At 44.9% G+C, this 15,937-nt stretch overlaps 1 protein-coding gene across 2 annotated transcripts in view; it reads right to left on the bottom strand.

Annotated features, from left to right (window-relative positions):
* Positions 1–2,637: 2,637 nt before the first annotated feature.
* The window catches only part of LOC135511106 (pro-neuregulin-3, membrane-bound isoform-like), a 430,704-nt gene continuing 417,404 nt past the window's right edge, over positions 2,638–15,937 (bottom strand). For both annotated transcript variants that reach the window (XM_064932644.1, XM_064932643.1), the window contains exon 9: positions 2,638–4,251. In XM_064932644.1, the coding sequence (XP_064788716.1) occupies positions 3,633–4,251 (619 nt within the window). In that variant the 3' untranslated portion in view covers positions 2,638–3,632. The remainder of the gene's footprint in view (positions 4,252–15,937) is intronic.

Consider the following 15,937-nt stretch of genomic DNA (forward strand, 5'->3'; position numbering starts at 1 on the left):
TTCTTATCTCAAAAATGAACATTCGCAGTGAGATGATATGAAGCTGAAGGGATAATGTTTAGCCTAAACCATATAGCAGTCTGACCAGCCTATGATAGTGACTGGATAATTCACACACAGGCAGCAGAGGATCAAAAAAGTCTTAGTTCACTCTTTATATCCGGATGCTAATTGCATCATGTAATTGCATGTCCATTTTGTGTTACCATTGTATAACAACTATGTAACAACCACTTGTCACATAGCTATGTATAACCATGAAAAGGCTATCGGCTCAATTATCTGGAATATTATTTGAATGACACTTGGCTGACATCAAGGTTATCAAACCTGGCCTGACATTAGAAACTAATCTCGGTATAATCCCATGCTTATCTGAAATATAGCTCTGCCCTGAATATTTGTATTACAGTTGATGTAACGCTGTTTTGTTGATTGGTCATTCAACACCCTTACCTTTTGAACTCCTTCAAACCTTCATATTTGAGAGGCAATACTCATTCCAAAATGAAGTGTGACCTAGACACCTCTGTATGAATACTGGAGTAATCAGAACATCTTTTGACTGAAGATGAATTTCAGTACCAGTAATTAACACATTGGTACACTGTGCCTGATGAGCATTGCTATTGCATCACACACACACACACACACACACACACACACACACACACACACACACACACACACACACACACACACACACACACACACACACACACACACACACACACACACACACACACACACACACACACACACACACACACACACACAGTAGGTACACACACAGTAGGTAAAAGTACAAGAATGAGCCATGGTGGATTGTTTCTTTCCTTGCCCCGTCACTCTCTATGAAGGCAGATCAGCTTTACAGAGAGGTTTACACATCCACTGGCTCAGAATCGTCACCAGGGATTCACTTTTTATTCTGCCTCAACGCACAGCACTGAATAAACTTCAGACTAAGAAACACAGGCCTTTGAAAATGGAAATGAACAGTGCTGAATCATTTTCCTGCTGTGAGATTTCACCTTGGAATGCTTTTACCCCCCTCCCCACAACCCAAACTGGATTTGTCTCAGAAAAACAAACCTGACAAAGTATAATTCCCCCAAACTCTCACAACAAACTGATTACAACCCTGCATTTATCAGGGTAGAGGATAAAAGGCTCTGCATCACTGGCATTGGCTATAAACTGCTCCAGCCATTTGTGGGGATAGTAGACACTGCCACGCTCTGATGGGGTTGCTTTCCCTGGCAGTCAGAGGTCTTTGTGGATCAAGCTGGTCTCTTATCTGTCTGGCCTGTATGGTCTAACCCTGCCATCAACCAGCTAACCTCTCCACTGCTGTCTGTCCACTGTCCAGCTGAGCAAAATCTCCTACTAAGACATGGACATACAGTATGGGCCCATGTGTATATAATGCATTAACTTATATAACCACATGCATGTGAATAGTCACGCACACACAAACCCATGCACACACACACGCACGCATGTACAAACACACACACACAAGCACACATATATACACACACACTCCAATGAGCAATCTGATTTGAAAAATAAAACACGTACTCTCAGAAATCCATAAGCCTTCACATAGATTCACAAACAGACACATGTATAGACAGAAACTGGAAAAATGAGGACCTAATATAGAAAGTCTCACCCTAGTCTCACCCTAGTCTTGAGGCATTTGCAGGAAAGGTCAATGAGTTTGTTAATCATTTCAAGACAGGCGGTCATATGGCTGACCCCTTTTCACTGCTTCTTCTCTGATGAAGTTAACGGAAAGTACGTGGAGTGTAGCAGACAGTGCTCAATTACTGGCAAATGTAATGTGGTGTTCAGATGTTCAGAGTGGAAAGGAGAGATGCCCGACTTCAATTGGTTTTCATAACTGCAAAAACCATTCAGCAGGGCGGATGTACAGAGAGCATGTATGATTTCCAAGACCAACAGTTGAAAATGCATTGAAAATGGTTTCAGGTAAAGTAATACGCTTTGGACGTTTACAGATAATGGCACATTTCCACTTGATGTCTGACGACCCAAATGTGACTGTTGGTCGTTGATGCATGAAGTACATCATGCAGCACGATTCATTTAGCTTGTTTGGCATCAAGTGGATATGTCCTACACATAAATAGTTAGCTTTTATCTGGAAACCTCCAATGGTTATTACTACTGCTACATTGACCTCATTGTGGAGATCATTTAAAAAAACCTCTGAAAGGGTTGTTGGCAATATGGAGCCTTACCTCCTTATCTACCTACCAATGCCCTGGCCACCTCTATGGTCTGCTTGTAAACCTCTGATGAAAGGTTATTTGATTGTGAAATTCCAAACATTGTGAGTGAAATCAGCAACTCACTAGAGAATATTGGTGTTAATCTGAAAACAAATATTATCTGCATGCACAATTTCACAGGTTAGTGGGTGGGTGGGGTAGGGGGCAGATCCATTGAAAATAAAATAGAAAATAAAAAAAATCTGCAAAATCTCCATTATGCTTTTTTCCCCCAACATTTGGTTCTAAATGTAAAACAGAAATTGAAGTCCCCACTTCACAGGTACCACAACCCCCCTCTACCGTCTCCCCCCTCCCCTTCCCCAGAAAGCAGCTGATTGTTCATCACGAACAAACTGAAACTAAAAAACGGAAACTCCTCCACTTGCGCCGGCCTATTATCCTTGGTCCCTCCATCCCTGCTGTGTACCCCCAACACACCTGTACACGTCGTTGTGTGCTGAGGGAATGTGTGTGTGTGTGTACTCAGAGTTGTGTGGGGTTAGACAGAGGGGAAAAAAACACCCATGCTAAACGACTTGGTCAGCAGAGGAGGAATTCCACTCACGTACAAAAAGGAATAAGACACCAAACTAGCCAACCGTGTTAGCATCACGCCTGTCTTATCAACCTGCTGTCCCAAGCCAGTGACAGGGTCAACCTGGGGTAGTATATCGGCAAAAGTCTCTCTATATCATTCTGTAATTGTTCTTCAATATACTGCTGTGGTATATCCAAGGCAAGGGGGACTGTTATAATCCTTGGCTGGGTAGACTCACAATGGTAGTTGAGAGGTTGTTTTACAGTAGATACTGTTGCTGTGGCAGCCATGTTTAACTGCATCGTCGGTTCACACCAGGTAGCAAAACAGAAGGGGTAAGGGTGCATGGGGTCCACACAAACGTGCTCCAAGCCTGAAAAATGTGGAGGAGCTGTTACAAAAAAAGAAAGACGGTACATCATTCCTGTATTCCTCAACTGAACTTGGTCACCTTTTTAATTCCATATATTTATATCCATATATATTTATATATATATTTTTTTACAATTAAAAACACCATGGAGATGACAGACTATTTGGTTTCTTTTGTCTAAGAAGCTTCTCATTTAAATAAATGCATATACATAATTTCTCTCTTCATCACTCCATAGACCATCCCTCTGTTCATTCTTCCATACAGTATGCACATTGTTTATTCCATGATATTAGTTTTCTCTATTCAGTTTAATCTCATCCCTTTGATGCAGAGCTCTCTACAGTCTTGACTTCAAGACACTACAGTTGTTTTACTGTAGATCCAGACAGAAAGCTAGGGCCCAGACCTCGTTGTCTCATTGGCAGGGCTGGGCTGAGTCTCTGTGAGGTTCTCTAGGGCTCATTAACTGGGTCTCAGTGGGTCCATTAGGGCTCAAACCCCCGGCTCCTCCACCATTGAGTGTCAGGAAGCACACAGTCTCTCTGGGCAGTTGAGGGGTGGCGCCGACGCTGTCTTCCTGCTTCCTGTGGGCAAGAGCCCTGAGATGCTCCTGGGCCTCCTCTAGGAGAAGGGCCACCTCGTCCTGCTGCTGGCCCCCAATAGAGGAGGAGCAGGAGGTGGAGGTGGGGTGCAGCATGATGAGGGAGTGCCCTCCTACTTCCTTACTGGGCATGGTGCTGCAGGTGGCTGAGCCAGTAGCTGTTTGCAAACAGGAGACCTCGTCCTTGTAGCCCTGGACAGAGGGGATGATAGGGATGGAGCAGGTCCGGAAAGGAGGAGGGGAAGAGCGGCTTGGACATCTGGGACGCCTGAGGCTCCAGGTGGAAGTAGAGATGTCATGGTCCAGGCCCTGGTCCAGAGGACAGCAGCGCACCTCCACCCTGCTCTCCCACGACTGCTCCACCGACATGGGGGGTTGCATATTTAGAAAGGCATCCTGTCGCGGGTCGCTCCCGGCCCTCACAATCTGGCACCTGATGAAGGGAAGAGAGAAAAGAGAGAGAGAGATAATTACAATTGCTGTCAATTCCCACGTGTACTCATTTCACTTCAAGAAAAGTTAATTGCTTTGAGTATCATTTTAACTCAAGCCTTTAAAGCACCTTCCCAAACAGAACAAGGGTACTCTGTGAGCCAAAAATTCACCTTGCCATCTCAGAGGCATGAAGAGCACAAAAATGACAAGATGAGCTTGACATGTCTCTTTCATGTCTTTATCTAGCCGAACACTCTCACTTTGTATGAACTGGATCATGAGTTGGGAAAGTTAAGAGGGAGTTCAGACACTACATTATTGATTTGACACCTTGAAATGGGGATACTTAACTAAATGGAGCATGGCATGAATATTTAGTCCAACAAGAATATGTTTGACGCATCTGAGCATCTAGGATAATTTATGAAGTAATCAGTGATCAACAATGTCCCCATTCACTTTTAGACACGAGATAGTCCACCATTTGTTCCCGACATAGAAATTGCTTTTGTGCTTCATGAGGCACTTTCAAAGTCAAAGTGTTGTGTTGTTGATATCAAATATTGATTCTTTGCTCTCTCTTCTTTTTCTCAAAGGGATCTGGCATAAGCTACCTCACATTACAGCAACACATCCTCTCTATAATATCAACGTCTCAATTGAGGTACAATCTAGGGCTTGGGGCTCATTATCTTTGTGTAATAATTCATAATCCCTGACAAAGGCTAGCTGCTCTTGTCGCATCAATATTTAACTTTGAGTCACTCTCTTTCTTGTAATAGCCTAATCAGAGATGTAAGCCTCCATCAAGGGGGGTTTCAAAGCTGCTGATTCTCTTTTTCACTGTGGTTTTGGAATGAGCCCCAAACGAGACACATTTAGAAAGCCATATTGGGCCTTGCTTTCCGATAACAGGGATGTCAGTTTCCTAATGCCCACAATAACATTTGGAGCAAATCTCGTTAGATGTGGGAAATACAATCAGCCTGAAAACATCCCATTCATGCACCCAACAGTGCAAATGTACGACCATGGTGTACAGAATTAAACATTGTAATACAAAATTGCTCTGTTCATAGATTTGAGGTGAGATTATAGAAGTGTGTTGTACAGTATGTGCTGTACACATACAGTGCCATCGGAAAGTTGATTGATTAAATTGTTTTCCCCTCATAAATCAACACACAATATCCTATAATGACAAAGCAAAAACAGGTTTCAATAAATATTTGCTAATTTATAAATATTAAAAATGAAATATCACATTTAAATACGTATTCAGACCCTTTGCTCAGTACTTTGTTGAAGCACCTTAGCACCTCAGCGATTACAGCCTCGAGTCTTCTTGAGTATGACGCCACAAGCTTGGCATATCTGTATTTTGGGAGTTTCTCACATTCCTCTCTACAGATCCTCTCAAGCTCTGTCAGGTTGAACAGGGAGCGTTGCTTCACAGCTATTTTCAGGTCTCTCCAGAGATGTTCGATTGGGTTCAGGTCTGGGCTCTGGCTGGGCCACTCAAGGACATTCAGAGACTTGTCATGAAGCCACTCCTGCTTTGTCTTAGCTGTGTGTTTAGAGTTGTTGTCCTGTTGGGAGGTGAACCTTTGCCCCAGTCTGAGGTCCTGAGCACTCTGGAGCAGGTTTTCATCAAGAATTTCTCAGTACTTTCTCCGTTCATCTTTGCCTCGATTCTGACTAGTCTCCAAGTCTCTGACACTGAAAAACATCCCCACAGCATGATGCTGCCACCACCATATTTCAGGTGTCATGTTTCCTCCAGACGTGAAGCTTGGCATTCAGGCCAAAGAGTTCAATCTTGGTTTCATCAGACCACAGAAACTTGTCTCTGATGATCTGAGAGTCTTTAGGTGCTTTTTGGCAACTCCAAGCTGGCTGTCATGTGCCTTTTACTGAGGAGTGGCTTTCGTCTGGTCACTCAGCAGTCTTGGTGGAGTGCTGCAGAGATGGTTGTCCTTCTGGAAGGTTCTCCCATCTCCACAGAGGAACTCTAAAGCTCTGTCAGAGTGACCATCGGGTTCTTGGTCACCTCCCTAACCAAGACCTTTCTCACCCTGATTGCTCAGTTTGGCCGGACGGCCAGCTCTAGGAAGAGTCTTGGTGGTTCCAAACTTCTTTCATGTAAGAATGATGGAGGCCACTGTATTCTTGGGGACCTTCAATCCTGCAGAAATGTTTTGGTACCCTTCCCCAGATCTGTGCCTCGACACAATCCTGTCTCGGATCTCCACAGACAATTCCTTCGACATCATGGCTTGGTTTTTGATCTGACATGGACTGTCAACTGTGGGACCTTACATAGACAGGCGTGTGACTTTCCAAATCATGTCCAATCAATTGAATTTACCGCAAGTGGACTCCAATCAAGTTGTAGAAACATCTCAAGGATGATCAATGGAAAAAGGATGCACCTGAGCTCAATTTCGAGTCTCATAGCAAAGGGTCTAAATACTGATATAAATAAGTAATTTTTAATACATTTGCTAAAATGTCTAAAAACCTGTTTTCGCTTTGTCATTATGGGGTATTGTAAGTAGATTGCTGAGGATTTTTTTAAATCCCTTTTAGAATAAGGCTGTAACGTCTCAAATGTGGAAAAAGTCAAGAGGTGTGAATACTTTCCGAAGGCACTGTACATGATTGCACTTTGTATTTTAATTATCTACATTGATTTATGTAGATATCTACAGTTGAAGTCGGAAGTTTACATACACTTAGGTTGGAGTCCTAAAACTTGTTTTTCAACCACTCCACAAATTTCTTGTCAACAAACTATAGTTTTGGCAAGTCGGTTAGGACATCTACTTTGTGCATGACAAGTAATTGTTTACAGACAGATTATTTCACTTATATTTCACTGTATCACAATTCCAGTGGGTCAGAAGTTTACATACACTAAGTTGACTGTGCCTTTAAACAGCTTGGAAAATTATAGAAAATGATGTCATGGTTATAGAAGCTTCTGATAGGCTAATTGACATAATTTGAGTCAATTGGAGGTGTACCTGTAGATCTATTTCAAGGCCTACCTTTCAATGCGTCTTTGCTTGACATCATGTGAAAATCAAAAGAAATCATCCAAGACGTTTGCTGCAGGAGGGACTGGTGCACTTCACTAAATAGATGGCATCATGAGGGATGAAAATATAATATATGAAGCAACATATAATGAAGCAACATCTCAAGACATCCGTCAGGAAGTTAAAGCTTGGTTGCAAATGGGTCTTCCAAATGGACAATGACCCCAAGCATACTTCCAATGTTGTGGCAAAATGGCTTAAGGACAAAAAAGTCAAGGTATTGAAGTGGCCATCACAACGCTCTGACCTCAATCCCATTGAAAATGTGTGGGCAGAACTGAAAAAGCGTGTGTGAGCAAGGAGGCCTACAAACCTGACTCAGTTACACCAGCTCTGTCAGGAGGAATGGGCCAAAATTCACCCAACTTATTGTGGGAAACTTGTGGAAGGCTACCCAAAACGTTTGACCCAAGTTAAACAATTTAAAGGCAATGCTACCAAATATTAATTGAGTGTATGTAATCTTCTGACCTATTGGGAATGTGATGAAATAAATAAATGTGTTCTCTCTACTACTATTTTGACATTTCACATTCTTAAAATAAAGTGGTGGTCCTAACTGACCTCAGACAGGGAATTTTTATTAGGATTTATTGTCAGGAATTGTCAGTGAAACACTAAGTCTAAATGTATTTTGCTAATGTCATGTCTTGTTATGTCTGTTCCTGTCCTTTCTCTTCACTCTGTCTCTCTCTGCTGGTCTTTTTAGGTTACCTTCTCTGTCTCTCATTCTTCAGCTGTTCTACATCTCCCCTAACTAGCTCATTCACTCTTTCACACCTGTTCTCTCTTCCCCCTCTGATTAGGTCTCTATTTCTCTCTCTGTTCCTGCTACTTTCAGTGTCTGATTCTTGTTTGTGTTTTTGATGCCAGAAGCAAGCTGTCGTCCCGTTTGCTTCCACCTTGTCCTATCCTGTCGGAGTCTGCCTGGCAGGTGCATCCTGCATTATACTACGTTCTTTTGTTCCATTGACTACGTTGGAAGAGGATTTATGCCATTCCTGTTTTTCATTAAAGAACTCTGTTTTCTGTTAAAACCGCTTTTGGGTCTTCACTCAAGTACATAACAGAAGAATCAGACCAAGAATGGACCCAGCGGCTCCGGACCCTTTTCACTCCGCCGTCGAGATCCAGGGAGCTCGCGTTCTCCGTTGCTCCCCTCTCCACATCACTGCCACCTGCCGCATCACTGCCACCCTCCTCCGCCGGCTCGGATGCTGAGCCTATGCAGCTGGGGGGTATCCGCATCTCGGCCAAGGAGAAGGAACGGAGAATCACCAATCGCCTCTGTCTCTACTGCGGCTCCGCTGGTCATTTTGTCACCTCATGTCCAGTAAAAGCCAGAGCTCATCAGTAAGAGGAGGGCTACTGGTGAGCGCAACTACTCAGGCCTCTCCTTCTGGATCACGCACTACCTTTCCGGTCCATCTCCGCTGGCCCGGTTCATCTGCTTCCTGCAGTGCCTTGATAGACTCTGGGGCGGAGGGCTGTTTTATGGAAGACCTGGGCTCGGGAACATGGCATTCCTCTCAGACAGTTAGGGAGCCCACGGCCTTGTTCGCTTTAGATGGTAGTTCTCTCCCCAAGATTCAGCGTGAGACGCTGCCTTTAACCCTCACTGTCTCTGGTAATCATAGCGAAACCATTTCTTTTCTAATTTTTCGTTCACCTTTTACACCTGTTGTTTTGGGTCATCCCTGGCTAGTGTGCCATAACCCTTCTATTAATTGGTCTAGTAATACTATCCTATCCTGGAATGTTTCTTGTCATGTGACCTGTTTAATGTCTGCTATCCCTCCTGTTTCCTCTGTCTCTTCTTCACAGGAGGAGCCTGGCGATTTGACAGGGGTGCCGGAGGAGTATCACGATCTGCGCACGGTGTTCAGTCGTTCCAAGGCCACTTCTCTCCCTCCACACCGGTCGTATGACTGTAGTATTGATCTCCTTCCGGGAACTACTCCCCCCCGGGTAGATTATACTCTCTGTCGGCTCCCGAACGTAAGGCTCTCGAGGATTATTTGTCGGTTTCGCTCGACGCCGGTACCATAGTCTCCTCCTCCTCTCCCGCCGGAGCGGGGGTTTTTTTGTTCAGAAGAAGGACGGGTCCCTGCGCCCATGCGTGGATTATCGAGGGCTGAATGACATAACAGTTAAGAATCGTTATCCGCTTCCTCTTATGTCTTCAGCCTTCGAGATCCTGCAGGGAGCCAGGTTTTTCACCAAATTGGACCTTCGTAACGCCTACCATCTCGTGCGCATCAGGGAGGGGGACGAGTGGAAGACGGCGTTTAACACTCCGTTAGGGCACTTTGAATACCGGGTTCTTCCTTTCGGCCTCGTTAACGCTCCAGCTGTCTTTCAGGCACTAGTTAACGACGTCCTGAGAGACATGCTGAACATTTTTGTTTTCGTTTACATGGACGATATCCTGATTTTTTCACCGTCTCTCTCGATTCATGTTCAGCACGTGCGACGCGTCCTCCAGCGCCTTTTGGAGAACTGTCTTTATTTGAAGGCTGAGAAGTGCACTTTTCATGCCGCCTCTGTCCCTTTCTCGGTTCCGTTATTTCCGCTGAGGGCATTAAGATGGATCCCGCTAAGGTCCAGGCTGTCATTGATTGGCCCGTTCCTAAGTCACGCGTCGAGCTGCAGCGCTTTCTGGGCTTCGCTAATTTCTATCGTCGTTTCATCCGTAATTTCGGTCAGGTGGCAGCTCCCCTCACAGCCCTTACTTCTGTTAAGACGTGCTTTAATCCGTTTCCGCCCAGGGAGCTTTTGATCTTCTTAAGAATCGTTTTACATCCGCACCTATTCTTGTTACACCTGACATCTCTAGTCAGTTTGTTGTTGAGGTTGACGCGTCAGAGGTGGGCGTGGGAGCCATTCTTTCTCAGCGCTCTCTCTCTGACGGCAAGGTCCATCCTTGCGCGTTTTTCTCTCATCGCTTATCGCCGTCAGAACGTAACTATGATGTTGGTAATCGCGAACTGCTCGCCATCCGCTTAGCCCTAGGCGAATGGCGACAGTGGTTGGAGGGGGCGACCGTTCCTTTTGTCGTTTGGACTGACCATAGGAACCTTGAGTACATCCGTTCAGCCAAACGACTTAATGCGCGTCAGGCTCGTTGGGCTCTGTTTTTCGCTCGTTTCGAGTTTGTTATTTCTTATCGTCCGGGCTCAAAAACACCAAGCCTGATGCTTTATCTCGTCTCTTCAGTTCTTCTGAGGTCTCCACCGACCCCGAGGGGATTCTCCCTGACGGGCGTGTTGTCGGGTTGACTGTCTGGGGAATTGAGAGAGGCAGGTAAAGCAAGCACTCGCTCACACTCCGTCGCCGCGAGCTTGTCCTAGGAACCTTCTGTTCGTTCCCGTTCCTACTCGTCCGGCCGTTCTTCAGTGGGCCCACTCTGCCAAGTTAGCCGGCCACCCCGGCGTTCGGGTACGCTCGCTTCCATTCGCCAGCGTTTCTGGTGGCCCACTCGGGAACGTGACGCGCGTCGATTTGTCGCCGCTTGTTCGGTCTGCGCGCAGACTAAATCTGGGAACTCTCCTCCTGCCGGCCGTCTCAGACCGCTTCCCATTCCCTCTCGACCGTGGTCTCACATCGCTTTAGATTTTATCACCGGACTGCCTTCATCAGCGGGGAAGACAGTTATTCTTACGGTTGTCGATAGATTCTCTAAGGCGGCTCATTTAATTCCTCTCGCTAAGCTCCCTTCTGCTAAGGAGACGGCTCAGATCATTATCGAGAATGTTTTCCGAATTCATGGCCTTCCGTCTGACGTCGTTTCCGACAGAGGCCCGCAGTTCACGTCTCAATTTTGGAGGGAGTTTTGCCGTTTGATTGGGGCTTCCGTCAGTCTCTCGTCCGGCTTTCATCCCCAGTCTAACGGTCCGCCGAACGGGCCAATCAGACTGTTGGTCGCATTTTACGCAGTCTTTCTTTTCGTAACCCTGCGTCTTGGTCAGAACAGCTCCCCTGGGCAGAGTACGCCCACAACTCGCTTCCCTCGTCTGCTACCGGTCTATCTCCTTTTCAGAGTAGCCTCGGGTACCAGCCTCCGCTGTTCTCATCTCAGCTCGCCGAGTCCTGCGTCCCCTCCGCTCAGGCTTTTGTCCAGCGTTGCGAGTGCACCTGGAAGGGGGTCAGGTCGGCACTTTGCCGTAATAGGGCGCAGACTGTGAGGGCCGCTAATAAGCGTAGGACCAAGAGTCCTAGATATTGTTGCGGTCAGAGAGTATGGCTCTCCACTCAGAACCTTCCCCTTAAGTCAGCTTCTCGCAAGTTGGCCCCGCGGTTCATTGGTCCGTTCCGTATTTCTCAGGTCATTAATCCTGTCGCTGTGCGACTTCTTCTCCCGCTATCTTCGTCGCGTTCACCCGGTCTTCCATGTCTCCTGTGTTAAGCCCGTTCTTCGCGCCCCCGCTCGTCCCTCCCCCCCCATCCTTGTCGAGGGCGCACCCATCTACAGGGTTCGTAAGATTTTGGACATGCGCCCTCGGGGCCGTGGTCATCAGTACCTAGTGGATTGGGAGGGGTACGGTCCTGAGGAGAGGAGTTGGGTTCCCTCTCGGGACGTGCTGGACCGTTCGCTGATCGATGATTTCCTCCGTTGCCGCCAGGTTTCCTCCTCGAGTGCGCCAGGAGGCGCTCGGTGAGTGGGGGTACTGTCATGTCTTGTTATGTCTGTTCCTGTCCTTTCTCTTCACTCTGTCTCTCTCTGCTGGTCTTTTTAGGTTACCTTCTCTGTCTCTCATTCTTCAGCTGTTCTACATCTCCCCTAACTAGCTCATTCACTCTTTCACACCTGTTCTCTCTTCCCCCTCTGATTAGGTCTCTATTTCTCTCTCTGTTCCTGCTACTTTCAGTGTCTGATTCTTGTTTGTGTTTTTGATGCCAGAAGCAAGCTGTCGTCCCGTTTGCTTCCACCTTGTCCTATCTTGTCGGAGTCTGCCTGGCAGGTGCATCCTGCATTATACTACGTTCTTTTGTTCCATTGACTACGTTGGAAGAGGATTTATGCCATTCCTGTTTTTCATTAAAGAACTCTGTTTTCTGTTAAAACCGCTTTTGGGTCTTCACTCAAGTACATAACAGCTAAGGTGTATGTAAACTTCCGGTCTTCAAATGTATATATGGATTTTATGAATGATTAGATAGTACTGTAATATTTCATTATTGTTTATGAATGTAAATGACAAAGACACTGGGACAGTAGACATCGAACATTTCGATTTTTGTCATTTAGCAAATGCTCTTATCCAGAGTCAGAGCCTGGGATAGTAGTGATCATTTTCCAAATTGATCTGATGAATGAACACGCTATTCCAGCTGAGAAAGTTGGTGGGTGCAGCAAAGCAGGGACAGGATTGGACCATTCCTGTCAGACAAGAAAATTCCAACATTCCAGAATTCTGGGACAGACAATTGGCTGGTTCATTCAGGGGTAATATCCTGAATAATTAGGAGCCCATTAAAGATAGACAGAGTAGTCTATTAGAATGTTATAGACCAGAGGAGGGTGAGGGACTTACGATCCAGTCTGGTGGGCCAGAACAGTCAAGGTCCACCATCAATGCTTCCTTATGGAATTGACCCTGTCAGAGGAATCAATTACAGTAATAGTGACCTTGTCAGAGTAATCAATTAAGTAATAATGACCTTGTCAGAGGAATCAATTAAAGTAATAGTGACCTTGTCAGAGGAATCAATTAAAGTAATAGTGACCTTGTCAGAGGAATCAATTACAGTAATAGTGACCTTGTCAGAGGAATCAATTAAAGTAATAGTGACCTTGTCAGTGAAATCAATTACAGTCATAGTGACCTTGTCAGTAGAATCAATTACAGTAATAGTGACCTTGTCAGTAGAATCAATTACAGTAATAGTGACCTTGAAGTAAGGAGCCAAGTTACATCTCAGGCAGGTACTTTGATACCAGATTTATGCAGAAGTACTGTATCTCCACACACTGTCTGCAACACTTTCACCGCAATGACAGACAGGAATTTGCATAATTCAATTATACCTCTGTGCATTTGAGAAATCCTTGAGAAATCTGACAGGTGTATCTAAAAATACTGGTTACAATAGAACACAAGTGGAGTTCTGTGTTGGTGTAGGCCTAAGCCATTCTGGAGAGATAACAGCAAGTTTTTCTGACAGGCACGGAATGAGAGGGATAACACTTCTTACTGATTTGTTTTTACTGTTGTATGCAAAACAGGTAGTTTCTACATTCCTCCTCTCTCTCTCTACCTCCCTCTCTGACTCTTTTTTTCTCTCACACGCTCTCGCTCATTGTGTTCTCTCATGTCACCCTTTACCGCAGTGTCTCCATGGCAACTCACTGGAATGGGGATTCTCTCTCTATGTGCTGGTTGTCTGTAAATCTGTAAATAGGTCAGTCAGTCTTTTCAACTAATCATGTGCTCCTGCCTTCAGGGCCAGCTGGAGGCTATGTCTAGCATCTGGTATGTCAGCAAAGTTAGGCCGTTCACCTGTTATTGCTTATTCTACAAGCACCTGACAGTGGTTTGCACCTAGAGTTGTAGAGTACAGGACAGACTTATATTCTTAGAATAAGGGGTTCAAAAAGGGTTCTTCCACTGTCCCCGTAGGATAATCCCTTTTGTTTTCAGGTAGAACCAACCAAAAGGATTTTTCCTGCAAAAATAGTTATTCAAAGGGTTTTCCTATGGGGACACCCTTTTAGGTTCTAGATAGCACCTTTTTTTCTAAGAATTTATAACATCAACCAATTAGTTGACTGGAACATTCCCTGTAACACGACTGACCTTATCCACATGTCTAAAGCACTGCCCTCTTTGTAAAAGTTCCTGCTATGCTGTTATGACATTTCAGTCTATCAGTATAACACTATCTATTTCATTGGCAATGATAGTGATATTTTTATTGGCTGAGTCCCCACAGAGTCTGTCTTTTTCAGTGAGTCCTGCCTGGTTTCAAGGTCTTGCTGTTCAGCTTCCCACTGAATTCCTCCACCCGTCACGCACTGACAAACTAAGAGAGAGGAAGGGCAGCGTAGGACCGTCATTAAAAATACAATCCACCCCCGACAGGCCAAGCACTCCATTTGAGCTAACGCCATTTTACTGGAGATCATAACATAACCTCATTTTTTATCTTTGCTCAGCACTGTGAAAAACAAAGCGAAGGAGTAAAACCTAGAGTGCAGTGAGCCTTTCTTTTTTCACTTCTAAAAAAATTCTGCCTCTGAAATTTCTCCTCTTGAAATTAAGTCTAAAGCTTTGCCGAGGCAGCAGCATTCCACGTTCTGGGGCTTTATTTAAGCAATAAGGCATGAGAACTCGAGAATTATTGTGTGATGACTCCGGACTAAGGGCTGTTCTTTTATTTATTTTTTATTCCACCTTTATTTAACCAGGTATTCAAGTTGAGAACAAGTTCTCATTTACAATTGCGACCTGGCCAAGATAAAGCAAAGCAGTTCGACACATACAACGACACAGAGTTACACATGGAGTAAAACAAACATACAGTCAATAATACAGTAGAAACAAGTCTATATACGATGTGAGCAAATGAGCTGAGTTGAGGGAGGTAAAGGCAAAAAAAGGCCATGGTGGCAAAGTAAATACAATATAGCAAGTAAAACACTGGAATGGTAGATTTGCAATGGAAGAATGCGCAAAGTAGAAATAAAAATAATGGGGTGCAAAGGAGCAAAATAAATAAACAAATTAAATACAGTAGGGAAAGAGGTAGTTGTTTGGGCTAAATTATAGGTGGGCTATGTACAGGTGCAGTAATCTGTGAGCTGCTCTGACAGTTGGTGCTTAAAGCCAGTGAGGGAGATAAGTGTTTCCAGTTTCAGAGATTTTTGTAGTTCGTTCCAGTCATTGGCAGCAGAGAACTGGAAGGAGAGGCGGCCAAAGAAAGAATTGGTTTTGGGGTGACTAGAGATATACCTGCTGGAGCGTGTGCTACAGGTGGGAGATGCTATGGTGACCAGCGAGCTGAGATAAGGGGGGACTTTACCTAGCAGGGTCTTGTAGATGACATGGAGCCAGTGGGTTTGGCGACGAGTATGAAGTGAGGGCCAGCCAACGAGAGCGTACAGGTCGCAATGGTGGGTAGTATATGGGGCTTTGGTGACAAAACAGATTGCACTGTGATAGACTGCATCCAATTTGTTGAGTAGGGTATTGGAGGCTATTTTGTAAATGACTTCGCCAAAGTCGAGGATTGGTAGGATGGTCAGTTTTACAAGGGTATGTTTGGCAGCATGAGTGAAGGATGCTTTGTTGCGAAATAGGAAGCCAATTCTTCTTAAGCCCAAGGTGAAGCCAAGGGCTGGAGAAACAGGCTTAGGAGGGTGTTATTCTCAATGATTCCCGGGTTCGAGGGCCTTATGGCTTTATAAAATGGTTGCCAACATATACAAAAAAGATGAATGACATGTTTTCATTAAAAACATTATTAGATTGAGTAAATTTGTTTTATTTGATCCTTCCACCATACAATATAGTCCGGGCAAAAGCCAGTTGTTAGTTCTGAAATTGCTAGACAAATTGGCTGGTTGCTAATTATATCCATTCT

Source organism: Oncorhynchus masou, chromosome 23 (genome assembly GCF_036934945.1).
Source record: "Oncorhynchus masou masou isolate Uvic2021 chromosome 23, UVic_Omas_1.1, whole genome shotgun sequence".
In the NCBI taxonomy this organism is placed as follows: domain Eukaryota; kingdom Metazoa; phylum Chordata; class Actinopteri; order Salmoniformes; family Salmonidae; genus Oncorhynchus; species Oncorhynchus masou.